Here is a 19,292-nt window from a genome sequence, read left to right on the forward strand (position 1 = left end):
CTTCCTCCTCCTCATCTTCAATGTAAAAAAGGAGCCAGCTGTAAGCTAAAAGCCATGAACATAATTCCAAATATGAAATCTTAAACCAACGGGCCGGACTGGAGATATATATAGAGGCCTCTCTGCTGCATTCTGCACCAATTGTAAACCAGCCGCCTCATCATTTATTGTTGCATTTGTATTCATGCATCAGACCTTTTTGTTCTGAAATTAACCTCGGCAGGCGGTCATGTGATGAGTCCGTTAGTAATCAGTATTATCCGGCGGAGCCCAGTCCGCTCAGATCCCCTCTGTCTGTCAGCCAGCACGCCGGCGATGGAAACCTGCCGTCGTCTGTGGCGACTGCCCGTCTACGCGTTGGCTGGGAGAGAAACATGATGAATCATAGCCAAGGCACAATCCATCTCTGCGCTCGCCAGCTAACCAGCGTAATAATCAAGATTATTATTTATAATTACAGGAAGTAATGGATCACTCTGGACAGGACAGGGGAGCTCATTAATTCACCCTCGGCCTGCTGGGATAGCAGACAGGGGGAGCTAAGCGCTTCATCTGTGTCAGGAAGGGCACGGGGCACGACTGAAACGGGGCGCCGCCGGATTAGAGCTTGTTTGTGTGGCTGCTTTTTGTGAGTCCGGCCTCCGGCACCGTGGCCTTTTTTTCCCTCTTCGTCCCCCCAAAAAAAGCCCCTTTCCTCCCCGAACGTCACACGAGACAAACTGCCCCGCCAATTAGGAAGCGGCGACAAATGGCTATTACGACTGAATAGTGAATCATGATTCATCAGGTTAAGAGTATTGATTGGCTGAGAGATGGATGGGTCGCTTTACTGTCCTGTATATCAACGGCTGTCTGCCTTCTGAAACCCGGCCTGCATCAGATGTCATTTGCCACCATAACCTCTGAGAAAAAATGTCATTTCTGCTATAGTCAAAAGTGGAGCCTATGCACAATATTGTTTAGTCGGTGTGCTATATTTTGCATGCAGTATTCTTTAAATCCAATAAAATGACTAAAATCAGCATTGGAATCGTCGTAAAGAAACAAAGAAGTATTGTGATATATTCTTCCTCGGTGACGTAGAGCTCCATTGTTGTACGAAAACTATTAAAACACATCGATGAGTCTCACTGTTGCACTGGCTGACGTGATCCTTTATTACCATGAACAGACACTGTAGTTTATTTTCAATAAAAATACTAATGTGTATTTATCCGCCATTGAAAATAGTTCCCAAACAAATTTACTATATCTCTTGTTTGAGTTGATTAAAAGAAATACATTTTTTTTTTTTATTAAACTAGATATATTGTGAGCTGCTTTTTTTTTAACAGATATGTACCTTTAGAAAGAATGAACGCAGACATAGCAGGGAAAGTCTGAAAGTATTGACATAATGACTAATAATTGCTTTTTTTTTTGGTCTTTTCATAGAATTCTTTGAATATACTACTTCAGCTAATCAGAAACAGACTATTTATGTGATTTATTTTATAAAATGTTGCCATAGAAATACTTTTTTTTTTCTTCTTTGTAGGACTTTATCACTGTTCTCTTTTTTTATAATTAGATTATTATAATTAACACAAGATTAGATTTGGACTCGGGCAAAGAAAATGGTGAGCGCCCGCAGTTTGCCTTACATCCAGGTACCGCTCGTGCGTCCATGAAACAGGAAAGCCATGAAATGAATCGGATGACTGGCACTGCTTGGAAGTACCGTGTAGACTCGATCTAAAAAAAAAAAGAAAACGTCTGAGGGATATGGCTTGAAAGTGAATTCCTGTGAAGCTTCCTGCAGTCTCCAAACACCAACGCTTTGTTTTGACATCTCCCATTCAGATCACAACAATAGAGGGCACTCATCCTCTGCTAGTGTTTGTCAATCCGAAGAGCGGGGGGAAGCAGGGAGAGCGGTGAGTACACAATCTGTCTCAACACGCTACAAGAGGCCTCTGAGGCTCCGCTCCTCCACCGCGGAGGGGAAAGGCGGCGGCGTGGCCTCGAGCCGCCGAGTGCTCTGGGCTTATTTAGTCAAATAACAACCTGGAGAGCGTCGACCAGGAGAGAGCCGACTACCGCCTTCACCGCCGGCTCTCCACAGACGCCCTCCTTGCTGCCACGTCCCTTGCTGGTCCCCCGTCTTTAACCCAGGGCTAATTGGGTTATTACTGAAACATATTCATTCACTCCCTATTACGCCGGCCCTCATTTGTTTAAATTATGAGATCAAAATATGACTTCAGCCAGTTGATGTAATGAAATTTAAATTAAAATGAATTAGTCTTTCTAATGGTTTCTCCTCAAGGGTATGTCTTTGGGTATGTCCCACCTCGCTGCCCAGTCCGCTGCCTTGCTGCGCTCTGATTGGACGCCGGTGTGCATCTGCGCTTACAGGACAGAATCTGACACTAAAACCACGTTTTTTTTTTTAAAGCATAATCTGTGATTTAGTTTTTTTATCTTTGAATGTCTGCGTTGTGACTTTCTTTTTGTTGTCCTGACTATTTTTTCTGATCTCTCTCTCCTCATAATTACTCCTGCAGGATTTACCGAAAATTCCAGTATCTTCTGAACCCGAGGCAAGTGTACAACTTGGCCAAGAACGGACCAATGCCAGGGTACGTGGTGTTTATCGATAAAGATCAGGAAAGGTTTAACAACCATAAGTGCAAATATACACATGAAGGCAGTTTTGTTTGCTGTTATCATTCCTCCGGTTCTTACCATTAAGCAGTGGTGGAGGAAGTACTCGTGCCTAAAAGAAAAAGTTGTAATACCGCTCTCTCAGAATCCTTTTTTTTAAGTAAACGTCTTACATTAACGATTTCACTTCAGGGTCCAGCGTTTAGCATTTCTGGGGATTTTTTTTAGCAGAAATGGAATATAATATTCATAACTATGTTCAGTGTTAAATCACCTGAAACTAAGAATTAGTCACCGCATTACTTCTGTCGCTCTTTTATACTAGTATGGATGTTCTTTGAGCTCGACGAACAGAGTTACCACTGGTTTACATTCAGTTGGTTGCATTCTGCAACGTCACCACTAGATCCCAAGAAATGCCAAACATGCCAAACATTTTGAAACAGAACAAAACACCACATGGTCAGGACCAAGGGCGTAGGTTTGGTCTCAGCATTGGTAGGGACTGTGATTTAAACATAACAGTATAACATATAAATCTATTCTGCAGCACTTAATAGGCTATAAATACAGTGCTCTCCTCCTCTATGCAATTATTAGCTACTTTTATTTTATTTTCATGTCTTATTAAAAGATACCTCCGTCTATCATTCACAGAGATGAACGGTTGGCCTACATCTTTTAGATAAATCTTGTCCTGGTATGTTTCACTCCCCGTGTCCAGGACACTGCTACACTGCCTTCCTTGAAGGTCACTGTGGCTCAATTTGCTGTTTCCTAAAAGCAAAGAAAACTTAGCCTAGGCTGCACATGCATGTTTTAACATAATAATAAAAATATTAATTTGTTTAAAACAGGTAGACAATGTTTACACTGTCAGCCATGATAATACACCTCAACACAGAATAAATTTAAGACCTCACCTGTAGCCCTGATAATCCCGCTGCTGCTTCCTCAAGCTGCCCTACATCTGCACTGGATGTAGTGCAGGTGAGTTTCCAGACTGCATTTCAAAATAATGCCTTAATTAATAAATGTAGACCTTATATGAGTAGTATATGTATTTATTTTGAAAGCAATTTAGAATATTTAGGTAATAGGTTCAGGTTTTATGGAACAGCCTTGTTTTTTTATTCAACATCACATAATTCACAATCCAAAAGTGCTGGTGTAGCGCCCTGAAATAGGTTATTTCATATGTCTTACTGATTTATTACGACTGTAAAATTTACTTTAAATGTGTGTTTAAGTTAATTCATATGTTGTTATTCCAATGTTTGAGAACATTGATTACCTGCACACATACTGACTGAAGGGAAGACAGTATTGTATTGACCCTGTAGAAGAGAGCGCTGTCTCCTTAAGAGTGACGAAGACGTGCAGTATGCAGGCTGAAGACCAAAACGTGTGCTTGTGTTTAACCTGGGATTTGTTTTAATAAAAGTTGCAAACCAAAGGAGGACGTGTTTGTGGACAGTTCGTTTGAAGGTTGCAACACTTAAATGAGGTCAGATTCCCCAAACGTCCTTCAATTTCCTTGCTAATGCATGGTATTTCTTAATAAAACGCCTAAGTGAGTAAGACCTCACCTGAAGCCCTGATGCTCCAGCTGCTGCTTCCTCATCCTGCACTGCATCGTCACTGGATTTCTGAGTTTCCTGAATGCATTTCAAAATAATGCAGGTTTGCACTGTGTGGGTAGATAGTCTACTACTAGCTAACTAACAACGACTTGGGTGAAAAAACTTCAGATATCTCTTTTCATTTTGAGTGTCATTTTCCTATCTATAAAGCACAAAAGGGGCAACAATATCAATGCTGAGACCAAACAAAATACTAATTTGAGGCTTTGTTATTTTCTGTCGTATTTTAGTAGCTTACCACTACTAATGCCAGCTCTCATTCTGCAAATCAAGATTCACGTAGTGTTTCTGACTCGCTACTTCAGCCAATTAAATGAGAGCATTTTGATTCGCAGGCTTGAAGGCGCATTGGAAAACGTGGAAATGTATTGTTCACTCTTCTGGGCGACGAACATAGTATAGATAATAATACGAATGAGTTTTCAAATATATTGTGCAAAATATTTTTCCCGTATTTGTGGGGACAATTGTGTCTTTCCCAAACTTTGGTTGTGCCTAGTCCCTATGGTCCATATGCAAACCTACGCCGTTGGTCAGGACAGAGAGCGGTCCTGCGTCTACACGTGCCGCCATCTTGGAAAATGTTCTGTTTTAAGAAAATGTAAAGCGATCCAAGATATCAGATGTGATGAACAAAACTGAAATATGAACATTTTCTTATTACAGCATGTTTAATTAAAACGCACTTCTAAAATATTTTATTTGCATTTCTGATTTTACTTCATTTATAAAAATAAAAAAACACAAAACAAATGTTTTACCTCTCAAAATGATAAGATTAAAGAATATATATAGATTTTTCAGTGTGTTTTAAATTAACTATGACATGAATAGTCGTAAACATCAAAAGAGAAATAAGAAAAAGACGTATCTGCTAACTATCTTCTGTTTACAAACAGGCTGCTCGCATATAATAATAATAATAATAACCTCCATCACATGCAAGAGAGGCCTTTTATTATTAGACCCTCCACTCACTTCCCTCACGCAGCGCTGACACAAATGAGGTGGGCTCCCCCGTAACCAATCCTGGAGACGCCAGCATCATGCTGTAGCCTGGGTCGAGCGGCGGCCCCATATGCATAAACCGGCGTGCGGACGGGGGGAGCGGGTGACACCGATGACTGACAGATGGAGACGGGTGACACTCGACGTCCCACATGTGATCGCGCATACAGACGAGCAGCTCACTGTAGGTGCAGGCGGCGGCGGGCTGCCTATGGTTCACGTCTGTGATTAAGAAAATGAATGGTTCATTTACATGCATAAGGCTCCTTTGCCACTTTGGCGGTACGCGACATACAGAACCGCCTCTCTGCCGTGCCGCCACGCTGTTTGGCTTTGATTAGATCTGGAACGTGGACTCTTTGTGGCTTTATAAAAAATAAATACACGGCGGCACACAACCTCCTCGGGGTCCACTGTTTTGTCTCTGTTCCCTTGATGTCCCTGCACGTGGCCCCGAGACATCGCCTGTCTGGAGTTGAGGCCAGAGCCTCTCCTCAGAGCCGACAGCATTCCAGATGACCTCGCCCCGCTGTAACCTTGTTAATATTTCGTCAAGTGCACGCACGCACCGCCGCGCGCATTAGAGAGGTGAACGGTCGCTGTCGGACACCGCAGGACCGAAGCAGCCGCACACGCCGCTGTCAATTAGCAGCCTCGCTAATGCAATCGCGGCAAATTAAGTGTTTTGTTTCGTGGTATTTAAACATCCCCAAAGTTGCCTTTCATGTTTTCGCGGCCGTCTGTTTTGCGTCTAATGTGGTTTGCGGTCCCAGTTGGAGAGTAATTGAGCGAATCATTTACCCGCCATACGAGGCTCGGAGGCTGGCTCATTCAGTTAGGGCTCTGTTATTGTGAAGGAACGGAAGAAGTTGGACTGAACATTGCCTGTCATGATCCAATTAGCCCTCCAACAGGCGGGCTAGCTCGTCGAATGAGTCATTGTCAGGGCGACATGTGTTGTTTTGTGGGATTGGAGGGGGCTTGCAGTGGAGCAGTGGGCTCGACGATACCATCAGCACACAGATCTGTCATGTGAACACTTAACGTTCTCCTTCATCGGCGAGAGAAAAGCTGATATGTCTGAACTAATTGTCATTTCTTTTAACACCCAATCAAACCAAATCCTTTTTTTTTTTAGCGGGAAGAAAATAAATGACTCATTCCTTGTTATAAAATATGACACGAAAGATATCAAGTATCAAAACTTCAAAGGAAGCAGGAACACTTCAGAATGATGTTAACAACACAGATTGTATTCCACAGAGACATTTCAGCAACAAGGGACCTTCTTAAGCACTTAATAGAGTAATTTTAACTGTTTAGTCACTCACTTAGACCAACTGGATTTACAAAATAAAACTTAAAGATAAAGGTCATATAATTGTAAAATAATTCTGTACCAATCTCCACCCTGATGTTCCTCTGGGTCTCTTTAACAATTTACTTTGATTTTTTTTTTTTTTAATAGCTTGATACTTGACGACTTTTCCTAATTCTATGAATCTTTAGAGTGGATATGTTTCAGAAGTCCCCAGAAAATGAAACATTACCATCACCTTAGCTGCAAATAAGTTCTAAAGGGGCAGTGTTTAGAGGATTTATTTTGCATTAATTACTTGCCCCTCCATATTTCTACAGTAGCCCAGAATGGACAAACCAAATGTTTTACCTGAAGGCCACCGTAGTTATCCTCAATGCCTGTGAAGGGAGGAGTGAGCGGAGGTATGGAGGTATTGAGATAGTTGCAGTTTGCCACCTCACTGCTATAGATGCCACTAACTCCTACACAACTTATTTCCTGTTAAAAGGATGATGACGTTGACGCATAGCCCATATAAAACATGAAATATATCCTTATTTGGTATAATAATGATTGTATAATAAACAGGAGTTATCCCTTTAATGTATTTGTACATATTGGGTCTTAAGGTCAGAAGAATACAGATTTTGCAATATTTTAGTGTGTTCAAGTTCATCATTATAAAGCGATGGATGTAAAAGGGTCATGACACTCGGGCTGCAACAACGAATCGATAAAAATCGATTAGCAAAAGTGTTGGCAACGAATTTCATTATCGATTCGTTGTGTCGCGCGATTATTACGGCAGTCATAAAGTCGCGGAGAGAAAAAAAAGAGCGGCGCAGAGCCGCCAGTGTGTCTGAGATTGGAGTGAGAGACTGAGAAACGCTGAAGTCGTGATCTTAGCAAAAATAGAACATCTTGGATGTGACGTATCGAGTCTTGGCCAACCAGCGTTAAGCGTCTACAGCGGCTTCATTTCCCTCAAACTTGTTGTTAATGGAAGCTAGTCAGCTTGCTAGCTTGCTATCACGTTACAGTTCAGTATTGCTTGTAAAAAACCGTAACGTGGTGAAACATGCCGTAACCCCCCGATCTGGTTCAGTTCACGCTGTCACTCGTTAACGTTTAATCGGCACACTGGCGCATCTGGCTGCAGGTTGTTTTTTTACTCAAAGTAGACTGAATCAAATCACGTAGTTGGACTTAGCCAACAACGTCATTTCGTGGTCGTCAGAGGCCCAGAATGAAATAGTTTAAGGAAGAGGACTCTATATGCAGCGCAGCTTGATGCAGAGCTGAGATGAGGTGGAGCTGGGCCTGGAGGTTTCGGTCCAAACAGACGTGAGAGGAGCAGTACAGCTTCCCACTGTCCCAGTGTTTCATACATATTGATAAAGCAGGGCATGCTAAAGCAGCCTCTACTCCAAGGAGATCAATTACAGTAAAAAGGCAGATGTAAAGCATACATATGTATGTTTTTAGTTTTAGTCCATTTTAATCTAATTTGTTTAATTAACAGCTCGGGGATGTTCAAGGAGCAACCTGTTTGTGCTTTCTGAACATGTTTTGCGCTGTGAATTTGCACTGTCGCTTCTGTTTTTGAACAAAGGGTTGGAATGTAATGTTTTTTTGCTTTTTTATCCGATTAATCAAAAAAATAATCAACCGATTAATCGATTATTAAAATAATCGTTAGTTGCAGCCCTACATGACACAGTTAGATAAAGACAAAGATTGTGTTTGTTTGCAGGCTGAACTTCTTCAGAGATGTTCCTGACTTCAGAGTGTTAGCCTGCGGCGGGGACGGCACTGTGGGCTGGATCCTGGACTTCATAGGTACAGAATATATCGTACTTTTATAATATCAAGAATCTGGTCCTATTCATTATTTCACGTGCATTACACGCGCCCAAGGCAGCTGAAGTGCTTTCAGTACATCTGCTTCATACTAGCGTCCGTTGCTGATAACTTAATTAAACGCTCCATTTCTTTTTTGGGAAAAAAATTGCATTTGTTTTATTTATTTATTATTTTTATTATTATTAGTTTTTCAAAGCCAGCAGCAGCTCTTGTTGTTCAGCCTGAGATATTAAAGCGTACGTTATGTTTTATATATAAACACTTTCATTACGTTCGAGCCAGCGTATTCAAGGGTGGTAAAGTGGGATGATTATGTGAGTTGGAAAGCAACATACAAGTCATCATTTGAGGGAAGAGAAAAAAATAAAAAAAACACCTGGCCTTCTTTATTTGATCTTGAAGACATGTTCTGGCTTTGAAAAATTGCCTCAATTTTTTATCAATCAAAACAAAGAGCGGTAATAACCGTCTCTTGAAATAGACTGTGCAACTGGACGCTCATATTGACTTGGAGTTGTACAAGTGGAGTTGATGCTTTCTTTGCAAGTATTTGGCTGTGAGTTTAGTTTTCTCAGTTTGGCCTTGTTTCGTATGGCGCATTGTGATTTTTGTCCCGCTGTTCCAGATAAGGCCAACCTGGACAGGAACCCACCTGTGTGCATACTTCCTCTTGGCACGGGCAACGACCTGGCAAGATGTCTGCGGTGGGGAGGAGGTACTGACAGGAAAATGGACACGTTGCAGTGAATCGAATGGCCTCCATTCTCCTTATTACATCCATCGTTAACGAGTGTGCCATCCTTTAGCCCAGCGTGAATATTATGATTATCATTAATATTGTTTTAAGTAAAAAGAGGTAGTTTACAATCATATCAAAATACTGAGAAAGGCAAATCATTTTGAGATCAAAGAAGTCGATCAGCTGATTAATCTAATTGATCTTTACGCTAAATTACACTACAAGGGGTTTGAGACCCACTGGGGACCTCTAGAATGAAAATATATAGCGTTCAGTAGAAACAAGCCAATATTTGCATTAATTAGACTAAAATATAACTTTTTTAATGAAAGATATTTGTTTTCTCCTTTTTATTCTTGTCAGGGAAGAAAAACTCAAAATACATTTGGAAAAGTCACTTTAAATCAGTGGTTCTCAAACTTTTTTTGTCACGCCCCACTTTCGAGGAAGAACAATGTTCATGCCCCACCACAAAAAATGGCCTATTGTGGCTGCAATTAACCTGTTTTGCACTGAATATCTTTTTACGATAATAACAACAACGTGCAACCTGTGCAAAACAAAATGCAGATCTGTGTCAGCCATCATGTTGTATCAGTATTGGTGTCTGCAATGAACCTGCTTTATACAAATCTTTTTAAAACGAGGTTGTAGATTTGATACGGCCACTCTCAATTCATGCTCAATGCTGTTTTGAGAGACGCAACAGAAGAAAAGCCTCTCACGGAGGTAGGCTTTTGGCAAAACGCCAAGAATTGGCGAGTCGCGCATGCGTAACCTGTAAACGGCGTAACAACGTTTTATGTCCGTGTACTTTGTACTTTTGTACTACGTAAAGTTCTCATGTAGCTCATGGGGGAGAGTGGTCGTCCTGAAACCACAAGGTAGCCGGTTCCATCCCTGGTCACCCCATAGTTTGCGTGTTGAAGTGTCCTTGAGCAAGACACTGACACTGCTTTATAATTAAGGAGCAGCACACTGCTCCTTGATTTAAAAAGGATGGGTAAAATGCAGAAAATAATTTCCCCACTGTGGGATTAATAAAGGGTTATAAATAATAGACCCTTTATATTTTTTAAATGGGAAAAAAACAGCATCTAAAGGCTCCCCTCAGTTTGAGAACCACTGCTTTAAATACATTTAAGGCCAAAATCGTTGATACTTTAGAGCTAAATTAGTTAAATTATTAATAATTAAATTAGATAGATAGTTACAATAATTAAAGTTAAAAAGGTATATATATTCACATTGAGTGATTATTAGTATCAGCATTTTTTTCTGGCTGCATAAATCCCTTTTCTGTAGCTCTGGTTGGAAGCCTATGTCAAAGAAATAAAAAGGAAATAGAGCCGTCCAACATCCTCCCTAAAAATCAATAAACCTGGAAGAAATCAGAGGCAGTTTTTCATCATGTAAGTCACCTAAAAGCCTCAGACCCTTTGTAACGCACCTCTCGTGGTTTGTTTGTCCTGAGGCTACGAGGGCGAGAGCCTCCTGAAGATAATGCGCGACATCGAGAACAGTTCAGAGATGATGCTGGATCGCTGGAAGATTGACGTCACGCCCACCGACAAGGAGGAGCAAGGGGACCCGGTGCCTTACAGCATCGTCAACAACTACTTCTCCATTGGAGTGGTGAGTCGGACTTCAGTCGGCATTCACGGGACTGAGGAGACAGTCATCTTTTTATATATATATATATATATGTATATATATATATACACACACACACACACACACACACACACACACACACACACACACACACACACACACAGTGTTGGGGTAGTTACTTCTGAACTAGGTCCTTTCATCACTTTATTTTCAATAAAGGGCATCTCTTAGCCTTTCCACATAGTGTATTGTAATTGTAAACATGTAAAACAAAATGGCATATAAAACTCAGCCATTAACTTGAACGAACATTAACCCTGTTCACACTGTCTGACCAAAGAAATATGCCTCACTTTAAAATCCACAAACAACAGGATACAAGAGGCTGTGTATGGTGGGGACATTCAGGTCAAACAGCATAACACATTGAAAACAGGCTTTTGGAAACATGAGACCCCACTAAACCAAATGGGGGCTGACTCCTAAGAACAAAACCAGCTTGTTATAGGAATCATTGTAGTGGTTTAAGAAAAATAGAAAAATTAATGGCACTTTTCCCCATAAAATAGAAACAGAAATGCACTTAACCCAAAAAATAGAAACAGAAAATGCAATTAAATAAACAGAAAATCCACTTCATCTTTGCCTAAATAAACAGAAAGTGCACTATATCCTATAAAGTTCATCATTTTTCTCTATTCTTCAAAATAGCGATTGTATCGCATGAGTAAAAGTCTCTTGAATCTTTTATCCGACAGCCTGTTCCTCCTTGGGGTCAGAACAATACTGCCCAGGCTGAAAGCCTTTCCACAGTGTTGTAACTTGTTTTTTATTACATGATTTACTCTTATTGTGAAGAGCATGTAAACAGGAAGTGCTTTTACTTTGAAGGCATAAAGTACAATGATACATGCTTGTTGACGCTAACTAATGTTGATGTTACGTGTGGAAAATATATACATGTCAGGTGCAAGAGCGCGTTCTCAATCGCTTTAACAGTTGTAATACTGCAGTTCACCAGTTAAGTGATTCCGTTCATACCAGACGTGTCTTGTCCTCATTAGAAGCTCCACTTCATTACAGACAGGTGCACTTGATGATATTGGAGTGTTGTATTGCTTTGCAATATCCTTAATCCTAGGGAACCTGAAGAGAACCTCACAGTTAGATACGGGTATTTTTAAGTACTCCATGACTTCTGTTTCTGCCGTGTAGGAAAACTCCTCTTCAAAATCCAAAAGGTCAGTGTGACTGGACAGCTGACAGCAGTCGAAAGACACCTCTCGCCTGGACACAGAGTGCATTTTTCACTAATATTTTTACCCTTTCGAGCAACAAAGTTAAAATGAGAATATCGCCACTGGCTGAACCCTCCTGTCTCCGTCTCCGTCTCCGTCTCATCCATTTCCCGCTTCCCTCCTTCTACGCACCAGCAGCTACGTCACTCAAATCACTCAGATCAGAGTTCTGTGATAGATTGTTCATGCAGGAAGTGTCGTGTGACTCGTGCGCCACTAATAGAGAACTTTTCGGACGGGTAAAAATGGCTTGGGTAACGCAGGAAAGCGCGTTACTGAGGTCTAGTAAAGTAGTGTAGTTACCAATATTTTGAGTGTAATGCGTTACTTTACTTCGTTACTTATAATAGTAATATCGTTACTGTAATCTGTTACTTTGTAACTCGTTACCCCCAACCCTATACCTATATATATATATATATATATATATATATATATATATATATATATATATATATATATATATATATATATATATATATATATATATATATATATATATATATATATATATTTAATCGTACCTCTTCATAACTCTCCAGTTCATACTTAAAGTTTTCTGTTGTTTTTAGTTACGGATTTATATCCAAAATTACCCAGAACGATCGCTCCTATGACCTTTACACGACGCGGGACACATAAAAGAAACAAAAATGATCAAAACTGAATATTATATACGTCTATGACTTTTTATTGTGGAAGATAGGAACGGAATAGGTGGATCTGGTCTGCGCTGCTTTTGTCAAGGTTGAAAGGAGTAATAAGGTGTGCCGTCTTGGTTCAGGTTACAGAGCCTCTGTTTTGTTGTTTCACAAAAATGGGCGTTTCACACAATGTGAAAAGAAGAAGAAAAAAAAAGCAGCTTTGTCTGGGTTCATTCGAAAAACAACAGCTACACAAAAAAAGATGTGTGAAGGCCTCTAAGCTCAGAAAACTGGAACGTGTTGTTGTTTCACAAACAAAGAAGTTAGAAGTAATTTCATAGATCACATATAATAAGTCCTGTTTAGAGTCGTAGCTAATGATTACTGGCTGACACCTCATTGTTGTGTGATCCTGCATCATGGCGAGTCTCTTTTATTCAGTGTTAAATGGGACCAGCTCCCAAGTAGAAAAAAAAACCTGACAATATCTGCAACTCCCAATACGTTTTCAGTATAAATAAAAAGATACCACCTTTTTTTCAACTCATATTTCAATTATGAGAAAACAGTTAAATAGTGAAGATATTTGTATTTGTAAAGCTCCTTTAATACAATGCAAATAAACAGTAACAGTAAGTAAAACATTGTATAACAAAACAAACGGGAAGCAATCATGTAAATGCAACTATTAAAATATGACGTTGAATTATTCCAAATTTAAAAGCCAAATAAAAAAAGCATTTCAATCAATCCATCTTCCATCATTATTTTCTATTATTTTGTTTGTTATTCAGCAAATAATTTGTATTGAGTATAGTAACTACATTTGAAACGGCATTACATGCAGATCAATGTTTCTCTGCAAATGCTCATATAAAGTGTACAATAGCACAAGGAAAGGGGTAATTTGCCTCTTTAATGGATTTATAATCGTATTAATATTTGCACCATCATGGAACAAAACGCAGGATAGCAGGAGCACCTCTTCTTTCACATCCCACTCATGTTTTTAAGATGTATTTGGAGCTATATTTAATGGCAGATTTCACCTCTCGGGGTTGTGTAACTTTATGTTTGTGCAGGACCTTCTGAAGCACGTCACAAACCTTAGCTGACAGCGACTGCAGAGTGCAGTGCTGCAGCAGGAAGGAGCATATGGCAGCTTTTTAGACCTTTCACGCCCAAGTTAAGTTTAATCGTGGTGACAAAGTCTCAGCGCGGAGCAGCAGAGGTGCCAGTAAACAGCTTAACCCAACAGAACAAGGAGAATTGTTGACAATTCTCGGGTCTGTTTAAAGTTAGACTCCCCCCCCCCCTCCCCCCACCTGCAATAATCAGCCAATGTATTTGTTTTGATCACATTCTGGTTAGGCCTTTATTGAGATGTGCTCAAGCCTCAACCACCTGTGATTGATAAACGAGCCCCTCCCTCCCATCCATCGCCAACATAATGACACTGATTTCACGTAGCTCATGTTAGCCATTACTGATAAATGTCAGGAGGGAAATATGGTAATTGACATTTGCAGGGTGGCCGAGGAGGGAGCCAGGCGATGCTGTGAGATACGTTCGGGCTGCGGCGGCGACATAAGTGATGCATGGCCTCACAAATGTTAGTTGAATAACACCTCCAGCCTCGGCCCCTAATGACGATGTCGGAGGACTTTAGCGGCCGGGTCTTGTTAACATTGGGATAGAGGAGAGCACTGGTTGTCATTTGTCTACGGAACATGCCGGGCTAAGTGGGTACAGTGGAATATAAATCTCTCAGAAGGCTGATGTTCGAGTGCATTCATTTGCCAGTACAGATATTAAAAAAACATGTTTCAAACAATATTTCCCTACATAGATTTATTCAGGCTGGTCATTCCTTTTGTTATTTTATCCCAATCAAAGTATTTTTGTTTCCTAAACCTAACTGAGTTGTTTCCTGTGAGGTTGGACGTTTATTTTGAAAAGACAAGTGTTCGCATGTTTTTGTCGGAAAACGCACAAAAAAATGTTTCCCCTGTATGACGACATGGGAACCATTGCATGACGATACGCTGTTAGCCTTATTTATATAACATTGTTAAAACACAAAAAAATTAGTGTTTAGGAAGCAAGGTGAAGGGAGTCGGAGTCAAAAAACCTAGATTTATACTGTATTTTTTGTAGCAAGAATATCTCCGGTAACTAAAGAATAGATTGTAGAAAATCTACATTTCTTTGTAATATTTGAAATCCCCTTTTAGAAAAAAAACATTTCACCTCTTGGTAGTCTCTAATATATAGAACGTTCTGTTTGTAAAGTAACTTTACTCAACTACTGTATTTAAGTACAATTGCACATTTCTACTCCACTACATCTCTGAGATAAATATTGCAGGTTTTATTTGTCTAACAGCTTCTGTTTCTTCCTATTCAGTGGAAACCATGTATCTGCAGCTGTGTTGATGTTGACATTTAGGGAAGCTGCATAATGTCTTCGTACAACCAGACAAACCTCCTCACGTGTACAAGGGTCAGGACGACGCTTTGGAGCCTGAACACGGAGCTGACATGCCCCCCTTGAAAAAAGTTACTGGACCTAGAGATAACCAGAAAGCGTGTTAATTAATAAATAAACAAACCTACAGAGTGATGTGAAAGTCTTTGAGGAAGAGGAGGAGTTACATGATAGTATAGATTTATAGAAAAACTCTTCCAGAGGAATCTTTTGGAAAAGCAGAGTAAGGATGCGTGGCCGTTACTTAGTATTGTCTTTCGGAGGTAAATGTTCGACCCAGATGTTGTGGAATTTTAAAGCCACTTTTTTTGTAAATTCATGCAGTTAACTAAACCTACAATATCGTAGACATAGCAGTACCTTTTTTCCTGCTTTAATGGAAGAGCTTGATTCCTTCTTGCTGAACCAGAGAAAGCAGCTTTGGCCTGGCGGGTTCACAAAGTCATTATAAGCCCTATTGTCTCTGCTCTGTTAGCGGGATTAGCACCCAGCGGGCGTGACGATGTCAAATGAAGTTGTTTCGGGGGGGATTAGGAAGACTTTGAGCTCTCTATGGATTTGAGTGTGATATAATATTTCTTGTCACATTTCTTTTTTGCATCAATTTTTTTTTTGTAGCTTTCCGTTGGAACGAAAAACATCGAAAATTACAATAAAGATTACGCGACAAGTCAAGCTAGTAATTACCTTTAGAGATTATGCAGATGGGGAGTAGATTGTTTCTGTAATGACGCCATCGAAAAACCAAGAGATCAGCAAGAGTGTCGCCACCGACGTGCGCTCGAATCTGAAGCCATTTAAAGATGACTTCTATCTTTCTATTTGTCTGATTGCTCTCATTCCCCTCTAATCACCAGCAAACGGAAACTAATTTCATTTCAAGTCATTTCAATCCAAAAACTCAGGTGAAAGAACCGTCCTTTTTTTGGGGAGGGGGGTAAATTCTTCCAACCTAACCTTCTGCCACGGCCCAGTTGGATTGAGAATTAATGGCCGCCATCCCTTTGGGAGGATGTGGAAGTGACGTGAAGTGTAATGATCTCAATCAGGGCCAGGGGTGAGAGACAGAACTAATCACTGAGCGCGCTCCACTACCATAATGCAGTCAGTCGCCCTAATGACCCTGGCGCTCCTGTCAAAGCCATTACTCTCCCCCGCAGTGAAAGGCACATCAAACCGCTGGGGCCCACTCATAATTGGACTAAACTTTGAGCTATGAGAGGACATTACACATGTCCTGTATTAATTTGGGTGCCAGATTTTTACATTGGTAATTATTTGAGGGCAGCTAGGGGGAGAGAGAGAGATGACGACGGGGTCAGGAAGATGGGAACGTGTCCGACATGTTGATGCTGCGACTGACTCGTCCTCTTTTTATTTAGGTTGTACGGCTTCTTATATTTATTTATTTAAACAAGGCGCCAGATCATTTCTGACATTTGTTATGTCTTTGATATAAAGAAATTGTAATTTTGCTCATATATTTGTAAAGTACAAAATTTAAAATGTTAAAAAGAAATAGCTTTGTAAATGTTTTAAGGTGGAATTAAATGCATTATGGGATACTTGACCCCAACTTTTCAAATTTTTCAACTTTTTTCTGCTTTTCTTTGTTACTTATTATTGGTGATATCTTTTGCTTTTGGAGTGTCAATTATTTATATATGGATTGCTAGTAGTTGACCAACTTTCAATCAATTCAAGTGATCTTCATCAGTAGACAGAGTCCAGTTATGGAGTTGTTAAAATGTTTTTTTGTTTGTTTTCTTTTTGTTGAGTTCATTCTCAACCTTGTAAACCCATTCAGTAGCTGTTCTGGAGCGCTCAGTTATATCACATGATCTTCATCAGCAGATTCTTAAGAGTACATGTTTTAACCTGATCTTTTGTGCCAACATTAAAAGTCGAGAAAGTGGTTCCAGCGCTCAGAGAAATGATAATTTAAACATTGTGTGATTGGATCAAAAAGCTCCTGGACAGCTAGATGGGCCTTGTGCTGAGACTGCTTTCTCAACTGCTCTCTCTAACTATATATTGTCTTACTTTGAGGACCAAATGACCAAAAGCAACAACTTCTCAAACTAAATTGGGGCAAAATTACCTCGGTAAAGTTTTTTTTCCTGTTCAGATTCTAAAAACTGGTCCGATTAGACAACGGTTGATCAACATTTTGAGAGGAGAACATGCCAGGGAACAAGCGTTGGGGCATGGTATCACCTTGGAGTTAAAGATTTTGGAGAAAATGCATTAATTTCAGCACCTTTTTAAGAAAAAGACCTTTCACTTTTGACCACACATGTATGAAAATATAATCAGGTCTGCACCATTAACCTCACCTTATGACGTCACACTGTACTCCTGGAGTGCACTTCTACGTCACTGCAGCAGGGTGGGAAGTTAAAACACTGGTGGTGAGAACATTTTATCGTGGAGACGACAAAAAAGTTATTTTTATTACTCAAAATGATATCTTATGAATTTTTTTCTTTTTCAAAATGTAATTTTGTCAAATAAGTTTTGTTCCTAAATTTTGTTATTCAATTTTATAATTGTATAAGTAATGTTTGCCTATCTGCCATGTTCTGATAAATATCCATATTGAAAAGAAAAAAATCTGAAAATATTCTTGGAATGTTGATTTCAGTGTCGGTTCATTTAAAAAAGTTTCATCACTTCGAGCACCTGAACGCCGCATCGCTGGAGAATGACAAAAGCCTTCACCCACTACTGGCTGCTTGAAATCGCTGTTTACTGTTGCAAAAGCCGCAGCTCCACTTGTACAGATCTCAGATAATAGACCACAAACCAAAGGGGAGACAACCACTCCTCGCTTTTGCTCTCTTGTTTGCAGCTATTGTCCTGTTTGTAAGAAAATCAAGTTACTATCTCTCAGATATATCCATCATCTGGCCTTTCTGGCTCGCGCTGGAAGTGTGAGGTGAGTCTGCGGGGATCTTGAAGAATTCTTTTGGTCTTCAGCTTACAGCGTCTTGAAGAGACATCAAGAGAAGCTCCATTGATTTTTTTTTTATTTTTTTATTTTTTTTACCTCTTTTGGCTTCTCCTAAATTTCTGTACAGAGAGCTAGCAGGGGGTCTTCCCTGTAGTGTAGTGCCACTCAAAATGGAGCGGGTCAAAACGGATTTGCTTTAGTAAAGGGGGGGGAGGAACAAGCGTAAAAAGTTTACGGCAACTTTCTCTCTCTCCTTCCTGAGATGTTTCTCAGAGTTTGAGTCGTTTTCTTCACAAAGGCCTTGCCAGCATGTTTCTGCTGACGCCGGACTTAGAAGTGTAAATTAAAGGAAATTTCAGTGTCCCTCTGTACTTCATTACAGATTCAGACTTCCCAATCTGTTGGCGGGGTCCTCTGCATACTTATTCACGTTACTGATATGATGAACACGGATGTTTTTAGTATAAAGAAATGATGACCTGCTGCGTGTGCTTTTAGTGCATGTGAGCGTTGCCCCACTAGTCAAGTGATACATTATTGCCACTTGATAACTATGGTGCACAACTAATACGTCTCAACAGTAACAGCCCTGTCCCAATACGTTCCCATACAAGGAAACTGCATTGTGAATTATGTTTCGAGATAAACACATTTTTCTCTAATTTTGATTTAGATTTTAAACCAAACCATGATGCTCCACACTGAACCTAATCAAGGAGATTTGGAGCGTTTTTCGTTTTACTTCACAACGTTAACCCCAAGTTGACACTCGAGCTGTGATTGAGTGCAGTTTAGTTGAATAAACGCCTTGTAATACATTAGAATGATAACTGATCACTTATTATTGGTATGCTCTCATTATCTTGATGGCTGTTAGGATTTCATGTTGAATTCGTCAGATATGAGTGTTTTTTTTTGCAAAAGTCTTCTTCGTAACCCTACGAGCTTGTAGGAGTCTAATAAAGTATGATAGATCATTGTGTGTACTATATTAGTACCTGGAAAAATCCAAATGTGGCGAGACTGTTTTTTCCTTCCTACTCTCTTTTGACATTTTCAACTGCGCAGGCTTATGTGACCGGGGGAGGTTTCTTAG

General features: G+C 40.1%; 1 protein-coding gene across 2 annotated transcripts in view; it reads left to right on the forward strand.

Moving 5' to 3' along the window:
- The window catches only part of dgkb (diacylglycerol kinase, beta), a gene marked incomplete at both ends in the record, with an annotated part of 74,221 nt that overhangs the window by 29,075 nt on the left and 25,854 nt on the right, over positions 1-19,292 (forward strand). For both annotated transcript variants that reach the window (XM_079227697.1, XM_079227698.1), the window contains 5 exons: positions 1,843-1,916; positions 2,547-2,621; positions 8,351-8,436; positions 9,086-9,175; positions 10,674-10,834. In XM_079227697.1, the coding sequence (XP_079083823.1) occupies positions 1,843-1,916; positions 2,547-2,621; positions 8,351-8,436; positions 9,086-9,175; positions 10,674-10,834 (486 nt within the window). The remainder of the gene's footprint in view (positions 1-1,842; positions 1,917-2,546; positions 2,622-8,350; positions 8,437-9,085; positions 9,176-10,673; positions 10,835-19,292) is intronic.

This window comes from Taurulus bubalis (assembly GCF_910589615.1).
Source record: "Taurulus bubalis genome assembly, chromosome: 12".
Classification (NCBI taxonomy): domain Eukaryota; kingdom Metazoa; phylum Chordata; class Actinopteri; order Perciformes; family Cottidae; genus Taurulus; species Taurulus bubalis.